Source organism: Maylandia zebra, linkage group LG18, assembly GCF_041146795.1.
Source record: "Maylandia zebra isolate NMK-2024a linkage group LG18, Mzebra_GT3a, whole genome shotgun sequence".
Classification (NCBI taxonomy): Eukaryota; Metazoa; Chordata; class Actinopteri; order Cichliformes; family Cichlidae; genus Maylandia; species Maylandia zebra.
In genome coordinates, this window is record NC_135184.1 from 4,409,685 (window position 1) to 4,424,471 (window position 14,787).

The 14,787-nt window shown below is 42.1% G+C and overlaps 2 protein-coding genes across 2 annotated transcripts in view; both read left to right on the top strand.

The window, feature by feature from the left end:
* The window catches only part of LOC112431537 (uncharacterized), a 28,454-nt gene that overhangs the window by 8,428 nt on the left and 5,239 nt on the right, over positions 1-14,787 (top strand). The window contains exons 5-7 of the mRNA XM_076876990.1: positions 2,899-3,723; positions 11,383-11,390; positions 13,111-13,372. Of these exons, the coding sequence (XP_076733105.1) occupies positions 2,899-3,723; positions 11,383-11,390; positions 13,111-13,372 (1,095 nt within the window). The remainder of the gene's footprint in view (positions 1-2,898; positions 3,724-11,382; positions 11,391-13,110; positions 13,373-14,787) is intronic.
* Positions 8,542-11,443, top strand: LOC112431832 (tripartite motif-containing protein 16). Its single transcript, XM_024800556.2, has one exon. It carries the CDS (start codon positions 8,660-8,662, stop codon positions 10,325-10,327), a length of 1,668 nt encoding a protein of 555 aa, XP_024656324.2. The 5' UTR covers positions 8,542-8,659; the 3' UTR covers positions 10,328-11,443.

The following is a 14,787-nucleotide window of genomic DNA, read 5'->3' on the forward strand; positions in this document are numbered from 1 at the left end:
TTGGACTAATTAGAGGCAGGTGTACTTGATTGCACTGATACACTGGTCTACTTATAGCCCACACTACAAACACTGCTGTTTCGTTTTGTCTCTCTGTGCAGGTATGTAATGTGATGAAATCAGATATGTTTGGGATGGATGGGTTTTTCTATATGCTTGCAGGGTGGTGGGTCTCCAAGTACAACTTCTAACCCTGTTAAAGGCAACATGTGGGGTGCAACTTGGCCGTGTGGCATAGCTGGCTCTGGCCTTGGGACTGTGTTTTTATACAATTCATAAGTGGGACACTGGACTGTTTTATCTTTTATCTCTTGATATATTTTTCGTCAATAAATTATCTTTTAGAATTTTATTGACTGACATCTTTTTGCCCATGACTGAAACGGTTGGTCAGACCTAGAGTCTTTCTTTGGGCAGAATAGCAGCTTCTGCTCTAAAAGAAACAAATAAATAAAAAGAAAAGAAAATGTGGAACATGCTCATCAGCTTAGCAGTGTCTACATATTTAATTCAGCTTCTCAATCCTGTAGTTGTAGCTGTTGTCTACAGGGTTTTGCTTATTGGTTGTTATTATAGGTGTGCTCTATATCTCAGCAATGTGTCATTCTAGAATGATAAGTTTCAAGCTGGTCAAGTGCCTCTATGCACTTCATTAGTTTAGTTATTCTCTGTATTGTCTTCATCTCACATGTCATTACACTGAGTTTCAGCAAACCTTAAGCTTGATGCAGACTACTGCTTAACAATTATCCACCTCACATCATAACCGATTAAGGTGCCTCTTCATATTAATATTATGTCATTGTTAATATTATCCTTTGTCTTATATAACAGTAATAGCATATTATATTTTATCAGTGTGTACCACTATACTACTCCTGAGCCAATTTGATAGTTAGGATCATCTTATTCAGCAAACAGATAATTTTGAATTCATCCAATCTGCGGTCACATTTGTTCTCTCTGTTGCATGGCGCACCAGGCAGTTCTATTATAATATATTATTTATATTTTATTTTGTATCCATCAAGGGCTTCAGGTGATCTGCAGTTATCACCATTTTCCCAAGGTGGAGACAGTTACCTTTTCACACACTGTCCTTGGCTGAACAGTGACACAGCCTTAATATACCTTATTTATGTTATTAAAATATTTTCGTGTGAATTATTTGCTTTATATTCATTTTATACATGCTGGGCATGGTCATCATGCCAACTGTGTTTCAATGTTAATATCACTTTACAGGTTGTTATCCTTGCTATTATTAATTTCAAATACTCTAAAGATAATTTCTACTGTAACTTTCCCTTTGTTCATCTTTATTTTGTACTTTTTATATTTATATCTACTCAGTGGGGTCTGTTTTCAACCCTTTTAAACTAACTCAACCTACTTTGATCTCTAGTTTTCACTTAATAAGGGATTATTATGTTCTTCCTGATATGGGTGTTGCTGCAGATGCGGCTGCAGGAATGAGTGATGGTTTACTAAAAGGATTGTGGGAACTGCAGTGTCTCGTCTTCTGGTTTTACTAAACTGGCAGTTGAGTTCTGTTCTTCCGACTGTTTATATTTTGTTTTCTTAAATCTCTCAGTTTACAGACACTGTTTTTGTCCGGCGTCTGGACTTTTCTTTTCTCACCACTGCTCGTCAGCAGGAGTGAGTTTTAATTTCACTTGCTTGATTACCCATCTTATTTATGTATTTACTTATTTGTGTTTAAGTAATATATACACAATACAGCTGCTATCACCTTCGCTGGTATTAGAGACGAGAGTGGTTGCTCACACGCCCTTCTACTTTCGGACTATTTCCAAAAGCGGTGTGAACTTTACGAGACGGAACTCGACCGTTCTCTCAACTCACCAGCACGTCAGTGAATAGCAGTAAAAGAAAAACACAGTAGGAGCAGCTCAGTCTCTTATTGGACCGTGAAAATTCAGCTTGCTCCGTTAATTAAAACAATACACACACACATTCACATTCACAGCTTCGACGCGCGCGCGACCGGAACCCTTAAGATAAGGGGAGCTCCCAGAGCTACTTACTCCCTAGACCCAGTCTAGACCCAGCTGGGGGAGCTACCCAGAGCTCCAAAGCTACGAGTCGACGAGCTCCCAGAGCTACCAGCCGACGAGCTATGCTACGAGTCGACGAGCTCCCAGAGCTACCAGTCGACGAGCCACTTCCGCTATTTTAAATTCCCTGAATTCAAAACGCGCTTTTACGCAAGATTGTGTCAGTGTGTCTGTATCTACCTGGTCAGTGTCGCCGGGTCTGGTCCACCTCGATCGGGCCCCACCACCGTGGGTCGCTTTCTAAGAACGTTGGCCAAGACCCGAATTTAACGCTCTTGGTCTTTTATCACACACCTAGTATGTGAGCTGTCGACAGGCGAGCAACGTGGACTGGTCACGGAGATGGGACACGATGGAGGCGCTCCGGCTCCGAAGGACCAAGAAATGTTGGGGGAAAACTCTGTAAAAGACCCAGGAGAAATAAAGACACAATGAGACAAGATCACTTTTTATGCTTTAACGTGCACACGGGTAAGCTGTTCAGAACAACTCACACCGTGTACAGAGGCTGGGCACTTTTTATAGGAAAGACAGTGAGAACAGGATAAGAAAATACAAAACAAATAAAATAAACAACTCCATATGTGGCGCTAGTCTCGTCAGCAGAGAGCTGGGAGAAGGCTGTGAGAGATAAAACAATCTAAAACAATATGTCCCAAAACAGTATGTCTTTGCTGAGAAAGTCTAAAAAGATAATTCTAAACTAATCTAACCATAGACAAAAGGGCATGCTTGCACATTTAAAAGAAGGTAAAGAAACATAGAATCATTTTTCCTGTAACAATCTAAGACAAGTAATTTTGTCCATTTGTCACCTCAGCTTTCCCACAACAGCATGAATGTGAGGAGGAACTGGTTTTTGGGGACCAGGAGAGAAACTTCAGCCTCGACCAGGAGGATCCGGAGCTTCCACACATAAAAGAGGAAGAGGAGGAACCTTGCACCAGTCAGGACGTAGATCAGCTTGTAGTGAAGCAGGAGACTGAAGGCATTATTATCTTCATGGTGGCTCCTACTTATGAGGAAAGTGAGCCAGAGCTGGACAGTGAACATCTCCTTTCTTCCAGCTCTCCTGAACCAGAGAGCAGAGATCAGCAAGACAACTTTCCTGTGTCAGAGAGTCAGCGTAAAACTGACACAAGTAAAAAGTTTGTGAAATGTGAGATTTGTGGAAAAACCTTTGAGTACAGATCCAAACTAACGAGACATATGAGGGTTCACACAGGTGAGAAGCCACATTCTTGCAGCACCTGCGGAAAAAGATTCAGCCTGATGATAAACTTGAAAACTCACATGAGAATCCACACAGGTGAGAAGCCGTATTCTTGTGGCATCTGCGGAAAAGAATTTAGAGACCAATCAACGTTCAAAAAGCACATGACAGTTCACACAGGTGAGAAGCCTTATTCTTGTAGCACCTGCGGGAAAAGCTTCAGTCAGAAACCAACACTGGAGAGACACCAGAGAAGCCACACAGGCGAGAAGCTGCACTCCTGCGGCACCTGTGGGAGGGGATTCAGTCAGATGATAAACTTGAAAACTCACATGAGAATTCACACAGGTGAGAAGCCTCATTCATGTAGCACCTGTGGGAAAAGCTTCATTCAGAGGATACAGTTACAAAGACACATGAGGATTCACACTAGTTAAAAGTGGGAGAACTGTCAGATGAAGCAGTCCACTGAGAAGCCAGATCAGAGCAGATCAGATGACCTCCTTCCTTAAAAAACTCTGTATTGTTTATTGTATGTAGGGGTGGGAGATATAGCCTCAAAATAATATTTCAAGAAACTTACATTTAAAAAAAATAATGTACATTTTATCAGCTCGGCAGGCAGCAGCATTTATACAGTGGGGCAAAAAAGTATTTAGTCAGCCACCGATTGTGCAAGTTCCCCCACTTAAAATGATGACAGAGGTCAGTAATTTGCACCAGAGGTACACTTCAACTGTGAGAGACAGAATGTGAAAAAAAAAAAAAAATCCATGAATCCACATGGTAGGATTTGTAAAGAATTTATTCGTAAATCAGGGTGGAAAATAAGTATTTGGTCACCTCAAACAAGGAAAATCTCTGGCTCTCACAGACCTGTAACGTCTTCTGTAAGACGCTTTTCTGTCCCCCACTCGTTACCTGTATGAATGGCACCTGTTTGAACTCATCATCTGTATAAAAGACACCTGTCCACAGCCTCAAACAGTCAGACTCCAAACTCCGCCATGGCCAAGACCAAAGAGCTTTCGAAGGACACCAGGAAAAGTATTGTAGACCTGCACCAGACTGGGAAGAGTGAATCTACAATAGGCAAGCAGCTTGGTGTGAAAAAATCAACTGTGGGAGCAATCATCAGAAAATGGAAGACATACAAGACCACTGATAATCTCCCACGATCTGGGGCTCCACGCAAGATCTCATCCCGTGGGGTCAAAATGATCATGAGAACGGTGAGCAAAGATCCCAGAACCACACGGGGGGACCTGGTGAATGACCTGCAGAGAGCTGGGACCAAAGTAACAAAGGTCACCATCAGTAACACACTACAACGGCAGGGAATCAAATCCCGCAGTGCCAGACGTGTTCCGCTGCTGAAGCCAGTGCATGTCCAGGCTAGAGCTGGACCGATCCGATATTACGTATCGGTATCGGTCCGATACTGACCTAAATTACTGGATCGGATATCGGAGAAAAATAAAAAATGTAATCCGATCCATTAAATATCACGAAAGCACCTCGCAAAACTTGCAACACGCCGTAACTCACCTCAGAACGTTAGCACGTCGGAGCAGTATGCATCACGTGATAGAGCGGCTGTGGCATGCGGGACCTGTGGGTGGTCTGGATAGCATTTGGAGCTTCGCTAGCAACCCGGCATTTCATCTCCGACAAAGTTATCCCCGAGAGAAGTAAAGCAAGTGTGTAAGTCCATCTCTGAATGTTTGTAAAGCATTCCTGCGTTAAGCTTAACAAGCGACTGCCTCTTCTTGCTGTTACTTCAATCATGAAACTGCTTAACGATCAGCTGATCGGCTTTTCTGTCGCGAGTCCGTGTCTCTGGTTTGTTTTTGGCCCACTTTGCACCAGAAAGAGGAAACCAGCGGCTGAACAACAGCAGCACGTTTAAGCTTGATAAGCTGTTGTTAGAATTTATTTAATATTTCTTTCTACTCGAGGATCTTTTTCTACGTAGCTGACGCTGGTAACTGTGCAGGGGCGGATCTAGCAAAGTTTAGCCAGGGGGGCCGATAGGGCATGAACAGGGAAAAGGGGGCACAAAGACATACTTTTCTTTCTTATTCTCATTTAAAATGTCGAGCTTTTAATAAATAATTATCTGACACCCAAAGTTTTAATTTGATGTAAAATGAATAGAAGTCAATTACTGTATATAGTGACTATTAAGTCTAATATATATACCCTAGTAAGCTATAGTACTTTTTCCTTTGAGAAGGTACCATCTGTGCAGTCTGCAATTTTGTTGAAGAAAGATGTTGAATCTATTTAATATTTCTTGAAAAATAATTGATTTCTGTGCATTTTTTTTTCACACTGCATCAAATTAAGGTTGATTACGTTGATTAAGCATCATGAGGTGGAGTGTGAGGGGTGGTTCCCTATTTTTTATTTATTTTTGTTGTTGCTGGGAGTTGGAACCCTATTAGTTAGGTTGCTTAATATTTACGCTAAGTACTCTTTAAAATACCAGAATAGGGAGGATGGTGTAGGTTTAAGTTTATTAGATTGATCAGTATTGCTGAACTATGAAATATTTTTTTTTGCATACAGGTATAACAGAATAGCTTTAGTGTAGTTGTTGTTTTAAACTTGAGTATGAACTTATACAAAATGCAGCAAGATATTTTTAAAAAAACAGTTTTGTTGATTAAAAAACACTATATCGGATTCATATCGGTATCGGCAGATATCCAAATTTATGATATCGGTATCGGTATCGGACATAAAAAAGTGGTATCGTGCCATCTCTAGTCCAGGCCCGTCTGAAGTTTGCCAGAGAGCACATGGATGATACAGCAGAGGATTGGGAGAATGTCATGTGGTCAGATGAAACCAAAGTAGAACTTTTTGGTATAAACTCAACTCGTCGTGATTGGAGGACGAAGAATACTGAGTTGCATCCCAAGAACACCATACCTACTGTGAAGCATGGGGGTGGAAACATCATGCTATGGGGCTGTTTTTCTGCCAAGGGGACAGGACGACTGATCCGTGTTAAGGACAGAATGAATGGGGCCATGTATCGTGAGATTTTGAGCCAAAACCTCCTTCCATCAGTGAGAACTTTGAAGATGAAACGAGGCTGGGTCTTCCAACATGACAATGATCTAAAACACACCGCCCGGGCAACAAAGGAGTGGCTCCGTAAGAAGCATTTGAAAGTCCTGGAGTGGCCTAGCCAGTCTCCAGACCTCAACCCCATAGAAAATCTGTGGCGGGAGTTGAAAGTCCGTGTTGCTCGGCGACAGCCCCAAAACATCACTGCTCTCGAGAAGATCTGCATGGAGGAATGGGCCAAAATACCAGCTACTGTGTGTGCAAACCTGGTAAAGACCTATAGTAAACGTTTGACCTCTGTTATTGCCAACAAAGGTTATGTTACAAAGTATTGAGTTGTATTTTTGTTATTGACCAAATACTTATTTGCCACCCTGATTTACGAATAAATTCTTTACAAATCCTACCATGTGGATTCATGGATTTTTTTTTTTCACATTCTGTCTCTCACAGTTGAAGTGTACCTCTGGTGCAAATTACTGACCTCTGTCATCATTTTAGGTGGGGGAACTTGCACAATCGGTGGCTGACTAAATACTTTTTTGCCCCACTGTATTTATTTTAATTTATTTTCAGTTGTTACAGATTGGACAGACATGACTGGGGGATAGGAAGGAAGGAAAGAAAGAAAGAAAGAAAGAAAGAGGGACAGTGAGAAAGGGCACTTAAAAAATATCTCCCAGGTCACCTGTTGAGAGAAGAAAATAAGAGAAAACAAGCAAAAAAGAGAGCAACATAATAACACAACACCATTGCAATAATCTAGCTAAGTGTAAATAACAGTAAATATTAAATACTGAATGTGATTGTGCAGCACGCAAGATTGACATCGCACAATGTGGTTTGAGGTAGCAGCCAAGAAAGGTGTAGCTTGTGTGTGTGAACACCTGTGTGGATGAGTGCTCGTCTATTCAAAAGGCTTCTCCATGTAACGATCTGCTGGTGTGGGGAGCCACAGCCTCGTCCCCCAGGGCATGAAGCAGGCATGGAGGAGATCCAGGCCCCAGACATCCAGAGGCCCCCAGAGTGCGAGCGCCCAAAGAGGACCACCGGAGGGGCAACCGTGCCACCTTCCTGGGAAGAGCTGAGGAGAACCCCAGATGAGGGGTCACCCAACAGCCACAGAGCAGAAGCCAGAGGGGGCTGCAGTGACGTACACGCGGGCTCTGCCGGCAGTCAGCTGTGCCAGAGTGAATCGAGCCCCCGCAAGGGGCCCGACCGAGCCACAGGCACCAGGCCCCACCAAGCAGCCGTACCGGGGAGTAAGCTGGTACAAACCTGAGCGCCCAGCCCTGGACACCAAGAACGCACCGATGTCTGAGGGCATCAGCCACCAGCAGGGAGTGTGGTGAGGGGAAATAAGCCTCCATACCTTGGAGGGCCTGAGATGTTCCAAGGGGGTGGAGTGTAAGACCCGAGCTGACATATAGACACAGACGAATAGGCGCACACAGACCTAAACATGCATTCCCACCCTCATGCACACATATACAAATACTCGGCGCTCATCCAACCTGGATACAGACACAAATGGACACTGTACATGTACTGTACAGCACGGCCCCTCCTGAGAACCCTCAATGTCTACATGCATTTAAAACTGAGAGGTGGGCACCGGCGCCAGAGGTGAGGTTGAATACAAAGACTGTCCTCTGGACACCGTATAACATGCCCGATCCCAAGGCCCTATATGTATGTGTTATGAGAGTGTGAGTAATGTGGATGTCTAGGTTGTGGAATAAAATCAGTCTGCTGATAAAACAGTGAGCACAGTGAGAAGATCTTCACTGAGCTGATCCATCTCATCTCATAAAATTGAGGCACAGGTGACCAGGAGGGGACAGAGGGGGAACGACCTTTTATTGCTTTTTTCTACAACAATTTCTTAGTTCAGCTGCAGTATTTGATATCCTGTAATGACTAAAATGATAATTTAAACTAATTTACATAAAAAGATTGTCTTTTAAATGTTACGTTTATTTAACAACTTTAAAGGCTGAGCAGTGCTATTTTTAAATGAAAAACTCACAGGCTCACATGTTCCAGGATTGAATTAGTGTCTGATAACCCTCCCTCTTCCTGCTCTCTAACTCAGCACCTCCTCTCTGTCCACATGTTCCCTTGTTCCCTCCCCTTCTGATCTGCAGTTTGAAGATGGGTGCAACCAACATGTGGTGACGTATAAGAGCTGACAGATCCCATTCGCTACAGAAACCTATGTTGTTTAGATCAGAGCAGTTTCAGTTCTGAGGAAGTGAAACTTACACAGTCACTGACACTGTTGGGTGAAATGGCGCAGAAAAGTGTTCAGCTGGACCGAGAAACCTTCTCTTGTTCGATCTGTTTGGATCTACTGAAGAATCCGGTGGCTCTTCCCTGTGGACACAGCTACTGCATGAACTGTATTGAAAGCTTCTGGGATGAAGAGGAAAAGAAGAAAATCTACAGCTGCCCTCAGTGCAGACAGACTTTCACAGCGAGGCCTGTCCTGGTGAAAAACACCATGTTAGCAGTTTTAGTGGAGCAGCTGAAGAAGACTAGACTCCAAGCTGCTCCTGCTGATCACTGCTATGCTGGACCTGAAGATGTGGCCTGTGATGTCTGCACTGGAAGAAAAATGAAAGCCTTCAAGTCCTGTTTAGTCTGTCTGGCATCTTACTGTGAGAAACACCTTCAGACTCATTATGATTCACCTACATTCAAGAAACACAAGCTGGTGGAGCCCTCCAAGAAGCTCCAGGAGAAGATCTGCTCTCGTCATGATGAGGTGATGAAGATGTTCTGCCGTACTGATCAGCAGAGTATCTGTTATCTCTGCTCTGTGGATGAACATAAAGGCCACGACACAGTCTCAGCTGCAGCAGAAAGGACTGAGAGGCAGAGAGAGCTGGAGGTGAGTCGACAAAACATCCAGCAGAGAATCCAGGACAGAGAGAAAGATGTGAAGCTGCTTCAACAGGAGGTGGAGGCCATCAATCAGTCTGCTGATCAAACAGTGGAGCACAGTGAGAAGATCTTCACTGAGCTGATCCATCTCATCCAGAAAAGAAGCTCTGATGTGAAGCAGCAGATCAGATCCCAGCAGGAAACTGAAGTGAGTCGAGTCAAAGAGCTTCAGGAGAAGCTGGAGCAGGAGATCACTGAGCTGAAGAGGAAAGATGCTGAGCTGAAGCAGCTCTCACACACAGAGGATCACATCCAGTTTCTACACAACTACCCCTCACTGTCAGCACTCAGTGAGTCTACAGACTCATCCAGCATCAATATCCGTCCTCTGAGCTACTTTGAGGATGTGACAGCAGCTGTGTCAGAGGTCAGAGATAAACTACAGGACATTCTGAGAGAGGAATGGACAAAGATCTCACTGACAGTCACTGAAGTGGATGTTTTACTGTCAGATCCACCAGAGCCAAAGACCAGAGCTGGATTCTTAAAATATTCATGTGAAATCACACTGGATCCAAACACAGCAAACACACAGCTGTTATTATCAGAGGGGAACAGAAAAGCAACATGTATGAATCAACAACAGTCTTATTCTGATCATCCAGACAAATTCACTGACAGGTCTCAGGTCCTGAGTAGAGAGAGTCTGACTGGACGTTGTTACTGGGAGGTGGAGTGGAGAGGGGGAGGAGTTTATGTAGCAGTCGCATACAAGAATATCAGCAGAAAAGGAGGTGAATGTGTTTTTGGACGTAATGACAAATCTTGGTCATTAAATTGTAACAACAACAGTTTTACATTTCGGTACAACAACATCCAAACTCATGTCTCAGGTCCTCGTTCCTCCAGAGTAGGAGTGTACCTGGATCACAGAGCAGGTATTTTGTCCTTCTACAGCGTCTCTGAAACCATGACTCTCCTCCACAGAGTCCAGACCACATTCACTCAGCCGCTCTATGCTGGACTGTTGATTTACTATGGAGACACTGCTGAGTTGATTAAAGTGAAATAGACTGAAGTCTTTCATATTGTTGTAAGTTTAAATCTGTATTTTAGTTCCCTTTTAGTTTCTCTCCATCATTATTGTGGTATTTATGTGCTGCACATAAATCAGATGTCAGTCAAACATTATGGGCAGTACCTCGACATCTTCAACATGTTGTCTTGATGTTTTTACGTTTTATAGGTGGAGCTCTTTCCTGTGTCTGTTCAGCCATGGAGACTATCAATGCTTATGGATATTTTTATTTGAAAAATTTCTCCACATGACAACATAAACTTCTCTATCTTCTAAATGTTTACTGAATATTTTTCTTAGGTATTTGTATGTTGTTGTTTCTCTTCACTGATCTTAACAGAGAAGTCTACAGACCTTCCTTTATCACACAGATTTTATTCTCATTTGTACATTTATAAAGAAAACAATTAATTACAGAGCAATAAGAAATTTTAAGAAAGTGCACTATATCATAATTTATAGTAAAGTGTATTAAAGCATCGTTAGTTAGTCACTTATTTAGTTTGGAGCTGTATCATCTGACACTGTAGAAACATTTCCTCCAGCTTCAGCACAGAATGTTAAAAACAGAACTATTAATGAGAACAAACAGTAGGAACACAGTATCAGCAAACATCATGGCTTAAAATGGAGAGTAAAAATCTAAAAAGAAATAAACAAATTAGTAAAAAGGATTTCCTGTTGACATGTTATTGGTCCTATCTTGTCTGCAGCACCTCCAGGATGCTTCTTATATGTTTCTGGTTATTTTTGCACCAATTTTAGTTTTTGTCAGTAGGAAGTTCAAGTTCAACTCAGTGTGTTTGTTTGTTTTTTTCAAACTGATGCCTGACCTTGAACACCAAACATCTGTCAATAAAGCAATGATATAAAATGCTTATATTAGTACTGAAAAACTGCATATCCACTTTACAAATATAAATAATGATATAAATCCACAGCTGAACTGGAGGAGCAGCTGATCTAGTTCACTCATGTGTTTCTGGACTAAGAGTTGGAGCAAATACCTTATGATTCAGTGATGTTTGTTTTTGTTAAATATTTTGTAGATCCAAGAGTGAGTTTGACTCATGATGATGATGTTCCGAATTAAACAAAGTTGGTCACAAATTCTTCAAAGCTGTTTATTAAGAATATATTCACTTGGACTCATGAGACAGGCTTGTGATCCAAGGGAGCCATCAACTGGACAATTACTGACATGACAACAAAAAAGCTAAGTACAGAGGGGGGAACAGAGGTGAAAATACTTGCTTTAAAGGATTGTAATGTTTCCTTTTAAAATAAGTCTCTAAGGTCAGACAAAGGGACAGAAACTCATAGCTTTCTACCAGCCCAATGACAAAACTATAAGTTGTTTTTTAACATCTACTTTTTCATCTATTTGGCAGTCACAGTGAAAAGTATAAACATTGGCACGCTTTGTCTTGTGATTCTGCTGTTCGTAAAAAATGACCATGCGCAAAGTACCAGACTTTAAGGCTTTGACTTGATGCCAATGGCCTGAGGAGGACAGTATTACCCTTGGACATGTGTAGTCTGCCGTCTACTCAATAGAAGAAGAAGAAGCGCGGAAATGGCACAACTGTCTTCAGTTTCTGGGAGAGTTTAACAATGAGAGACTGATGATGCAGAAGAAATCTCCGTGGTTAAAAACATTAAAAACAGTCGTCCAGGATGATGAGATCCGCCACTGGCTCAGACTGCTGTATATCAGCCGGAGACCCGAGATGAAGTCACGCAGCAGGTATGTAAAACTGTGATGTTCTCAATGAACTAACACAGGAACGATCTGAGCTCAGTCTGTAAGCTAACAGGCTAAAATCAGAGAGCAGCTAATCAAACAAGTGCGTCCGTTTTTTTTAAAGGTCAACTTTTAACAATAGACTTTCATGAGACACATCAAAACCAAACAGGGAGGGAAAGCTTCGGTTTTCTGCACTGTGCCACAGTTCGCTGTCTGCTTCGGTTCACGACGCCTCACTCCGGGGCTACAGACAGTTCTCTGCCGCCTGTGGTGCTCCTCACCTCCGTCTGCACCCACAGACTTCCCGAGGTGGAGGCAGGCCGGCAGGGACTTTGAGAGATGGGCTTTACTTTTAAAAATACCCCTTAATCAGGGTCTAACTCACTAAAAGATGGCCACATGTCTCTCTCCAACTTAATCTCTTTCTTTTAAGTAATTGTTTTTCATTGAAATGAAATTAATTGTTCAATAAAATGATTACATTTATAATTGAATTCAAGTTAAATGAATCAAGGTGATTTTGACTTTGCTAGTTAACAGGAAGAGAAACAAACTTACACAGGATAAAATGAAATTTGGACCCAGCAGAAAAAGTCAGATCACAGACAAACAGAAACATTCCTCTTTGGCTAAAATAAAATGCAGATTATTGCTCATCTGCAGTTTTAATCATGGTGAATAATTTATGATTCAGCCAAGTAAGATTCTTCTGTGTGGAGGTTTTTCCCCTGTCAAAAGGCATTGACCATTACCTTCATCTAAACATGGAATTTAAGTCATGTAGTTGCCGTTGTTTGTTTTTAAAGAGGTCATAATATTTTTGTGATGGTAGAAATTTATCTTCAAAGTAATAGTTATAAAGTGAATTAATAAGACTTTCCAACAAAGAGAGGGAGTCACATGGTGCTTCTGAAACATTTGTACAAACCTCTCTCACATATGTGAGCAACATGCTCACAGTGTACAGCCCTGCTGACTGAGGCTGCACCTTTACCTGTCTAATCTTTTTCTTTTTACTTTGTTCCTCAAGTCCCACATCAACATGAAGTGTAAGGAGGAGGAAGATCTGGCTGGCCAGCAGGTCTGGAAGCAGGAGAGGAACTTCAATCTGGACCAGGAGGACACAGATCCCCCACAGATCAAAGAGGAACAGGAGGAACTCTGCATCAGTCAAGAGGGAGAACAGCTTGTAGTGAAACACGAGGATGAAGGCATCGTCGTCTGGAGCGGGGAAGAGCGGCTCAGACAGCTGCATAACATCTGGAAACCTGAGAAAGATTTACAGACCAGCGGTAAAACTGTAATGGCTTTTCTGAAGTGTTAACATTAATATTAAACCTACAGTTTGTATCAGTCAGATCTATTTAATGTGTATTCGTGAAAACATGACAGGGAGTTTTAAATGGACTGGTTCTTATATAGCGCTTTTCTACTCAATCTTGAGCACTCAAAGCGCTTTACAAAACTTGTGCATTCACCCACTCACTCCCATTCGCACAAGCACATTTTTCTTAGTGCTTTCTACCAACATTCAGACACACATTCCACAGATCAAAGAGCAACTTGAGGCAACTTGGAGTTAGTATCTTGCCCAAGGATATTTGAAATGCAGACTAGGTGAAGCCGGGAATCGAACCGATCAGTAGATGATCTGCTCTACCGCCTGAGCTACAGCCACCCCCAATAGTGAAGATTATTTTGAAAAATATCAAGATGTAGATCAGTTTCGAGATCAACTCCAAAATAGATCATCAGTCAGTCAGTAATAAGTGAGTTCTTTTTTGTTTGAAAGGTTTTTTTTACTCTTAATGTTGCTGAAAAATGTCAGAACTCAAGTTCTCATTTGCATCAGAGTGCACAAATAACTTCATTTTTACACACTTTTAATTTCACCTGCAAATGTGAGCAACATGCCCTCATTACAGACTTTAACTAAAACTTTATCTTCTCAGAAGTGTTTTTCTATAATTACATTTTTTTATTGTTCGTTTAGAAGCAATAGTGGAGAGACCGGCTGACTGCTGCAGAAGAAATCTGCTCTGAGGTTAACAGAACGTCTGATCGTCCAGTATGAGATCAACCTTCAGCAGAGACTGCTGGATATCAGCCGGAAACCCGAGATAAAGTTACGCATAACAGGTAAAACTGCGATGGTCTCAGTGGACTAACACAAGAATACAACTCATGTAGGACCTGATCAGAGCTCAGCTTGTAGGCTAACATACTGAAATCAGGGAGCGGCCAATCACACAAGTGCGTCTCTTTTTTACGGTGAACTTTTAGCATTAAACAAACCTTGAGACCGAGAGAAAGTGCCTTTATAGAAGATTTATTTAGAAGATTAAGATAAAGGAGGCAGGGAGGGAAAGCTTCTGTTTTCTGCACTGTGCCACAGTTCGCTGTCTGCTTCGGCTCTCTGACCCTCACTCCGGGGCTACAGACAGTCCTCTGCCGCCTGTGGTGCTCCTCACGTCCGTCTGCACCCACAGGCTTCCCGAGGTGGAGGCAGGCCGGCAGGGACTTTGAGAGATGGGCTTTACTTTCAAAAATACCCCTTAATCAGGGTCTAACCCTACAAGACCATCGTGCCTCCCCCACCATCCTCACCTCATGTTAAAATGTATATTTTTCAACTGAATTATATTTGGGTTCAAGAAAATGATGAAGTTTTTAAAATAACTTTGTAATGTTCTAATAAACAGTCTTA

What these genes read in the sequence shown, in the direction of transcription:
- LOC112431832 (XM_024800556.2), top strand. Translation starts at nt 8,660, where the DNA reads ATGGCGCAGAAAAGTGTTCAGCTGGACCGAGAAACCTTCTCTTGTTCG.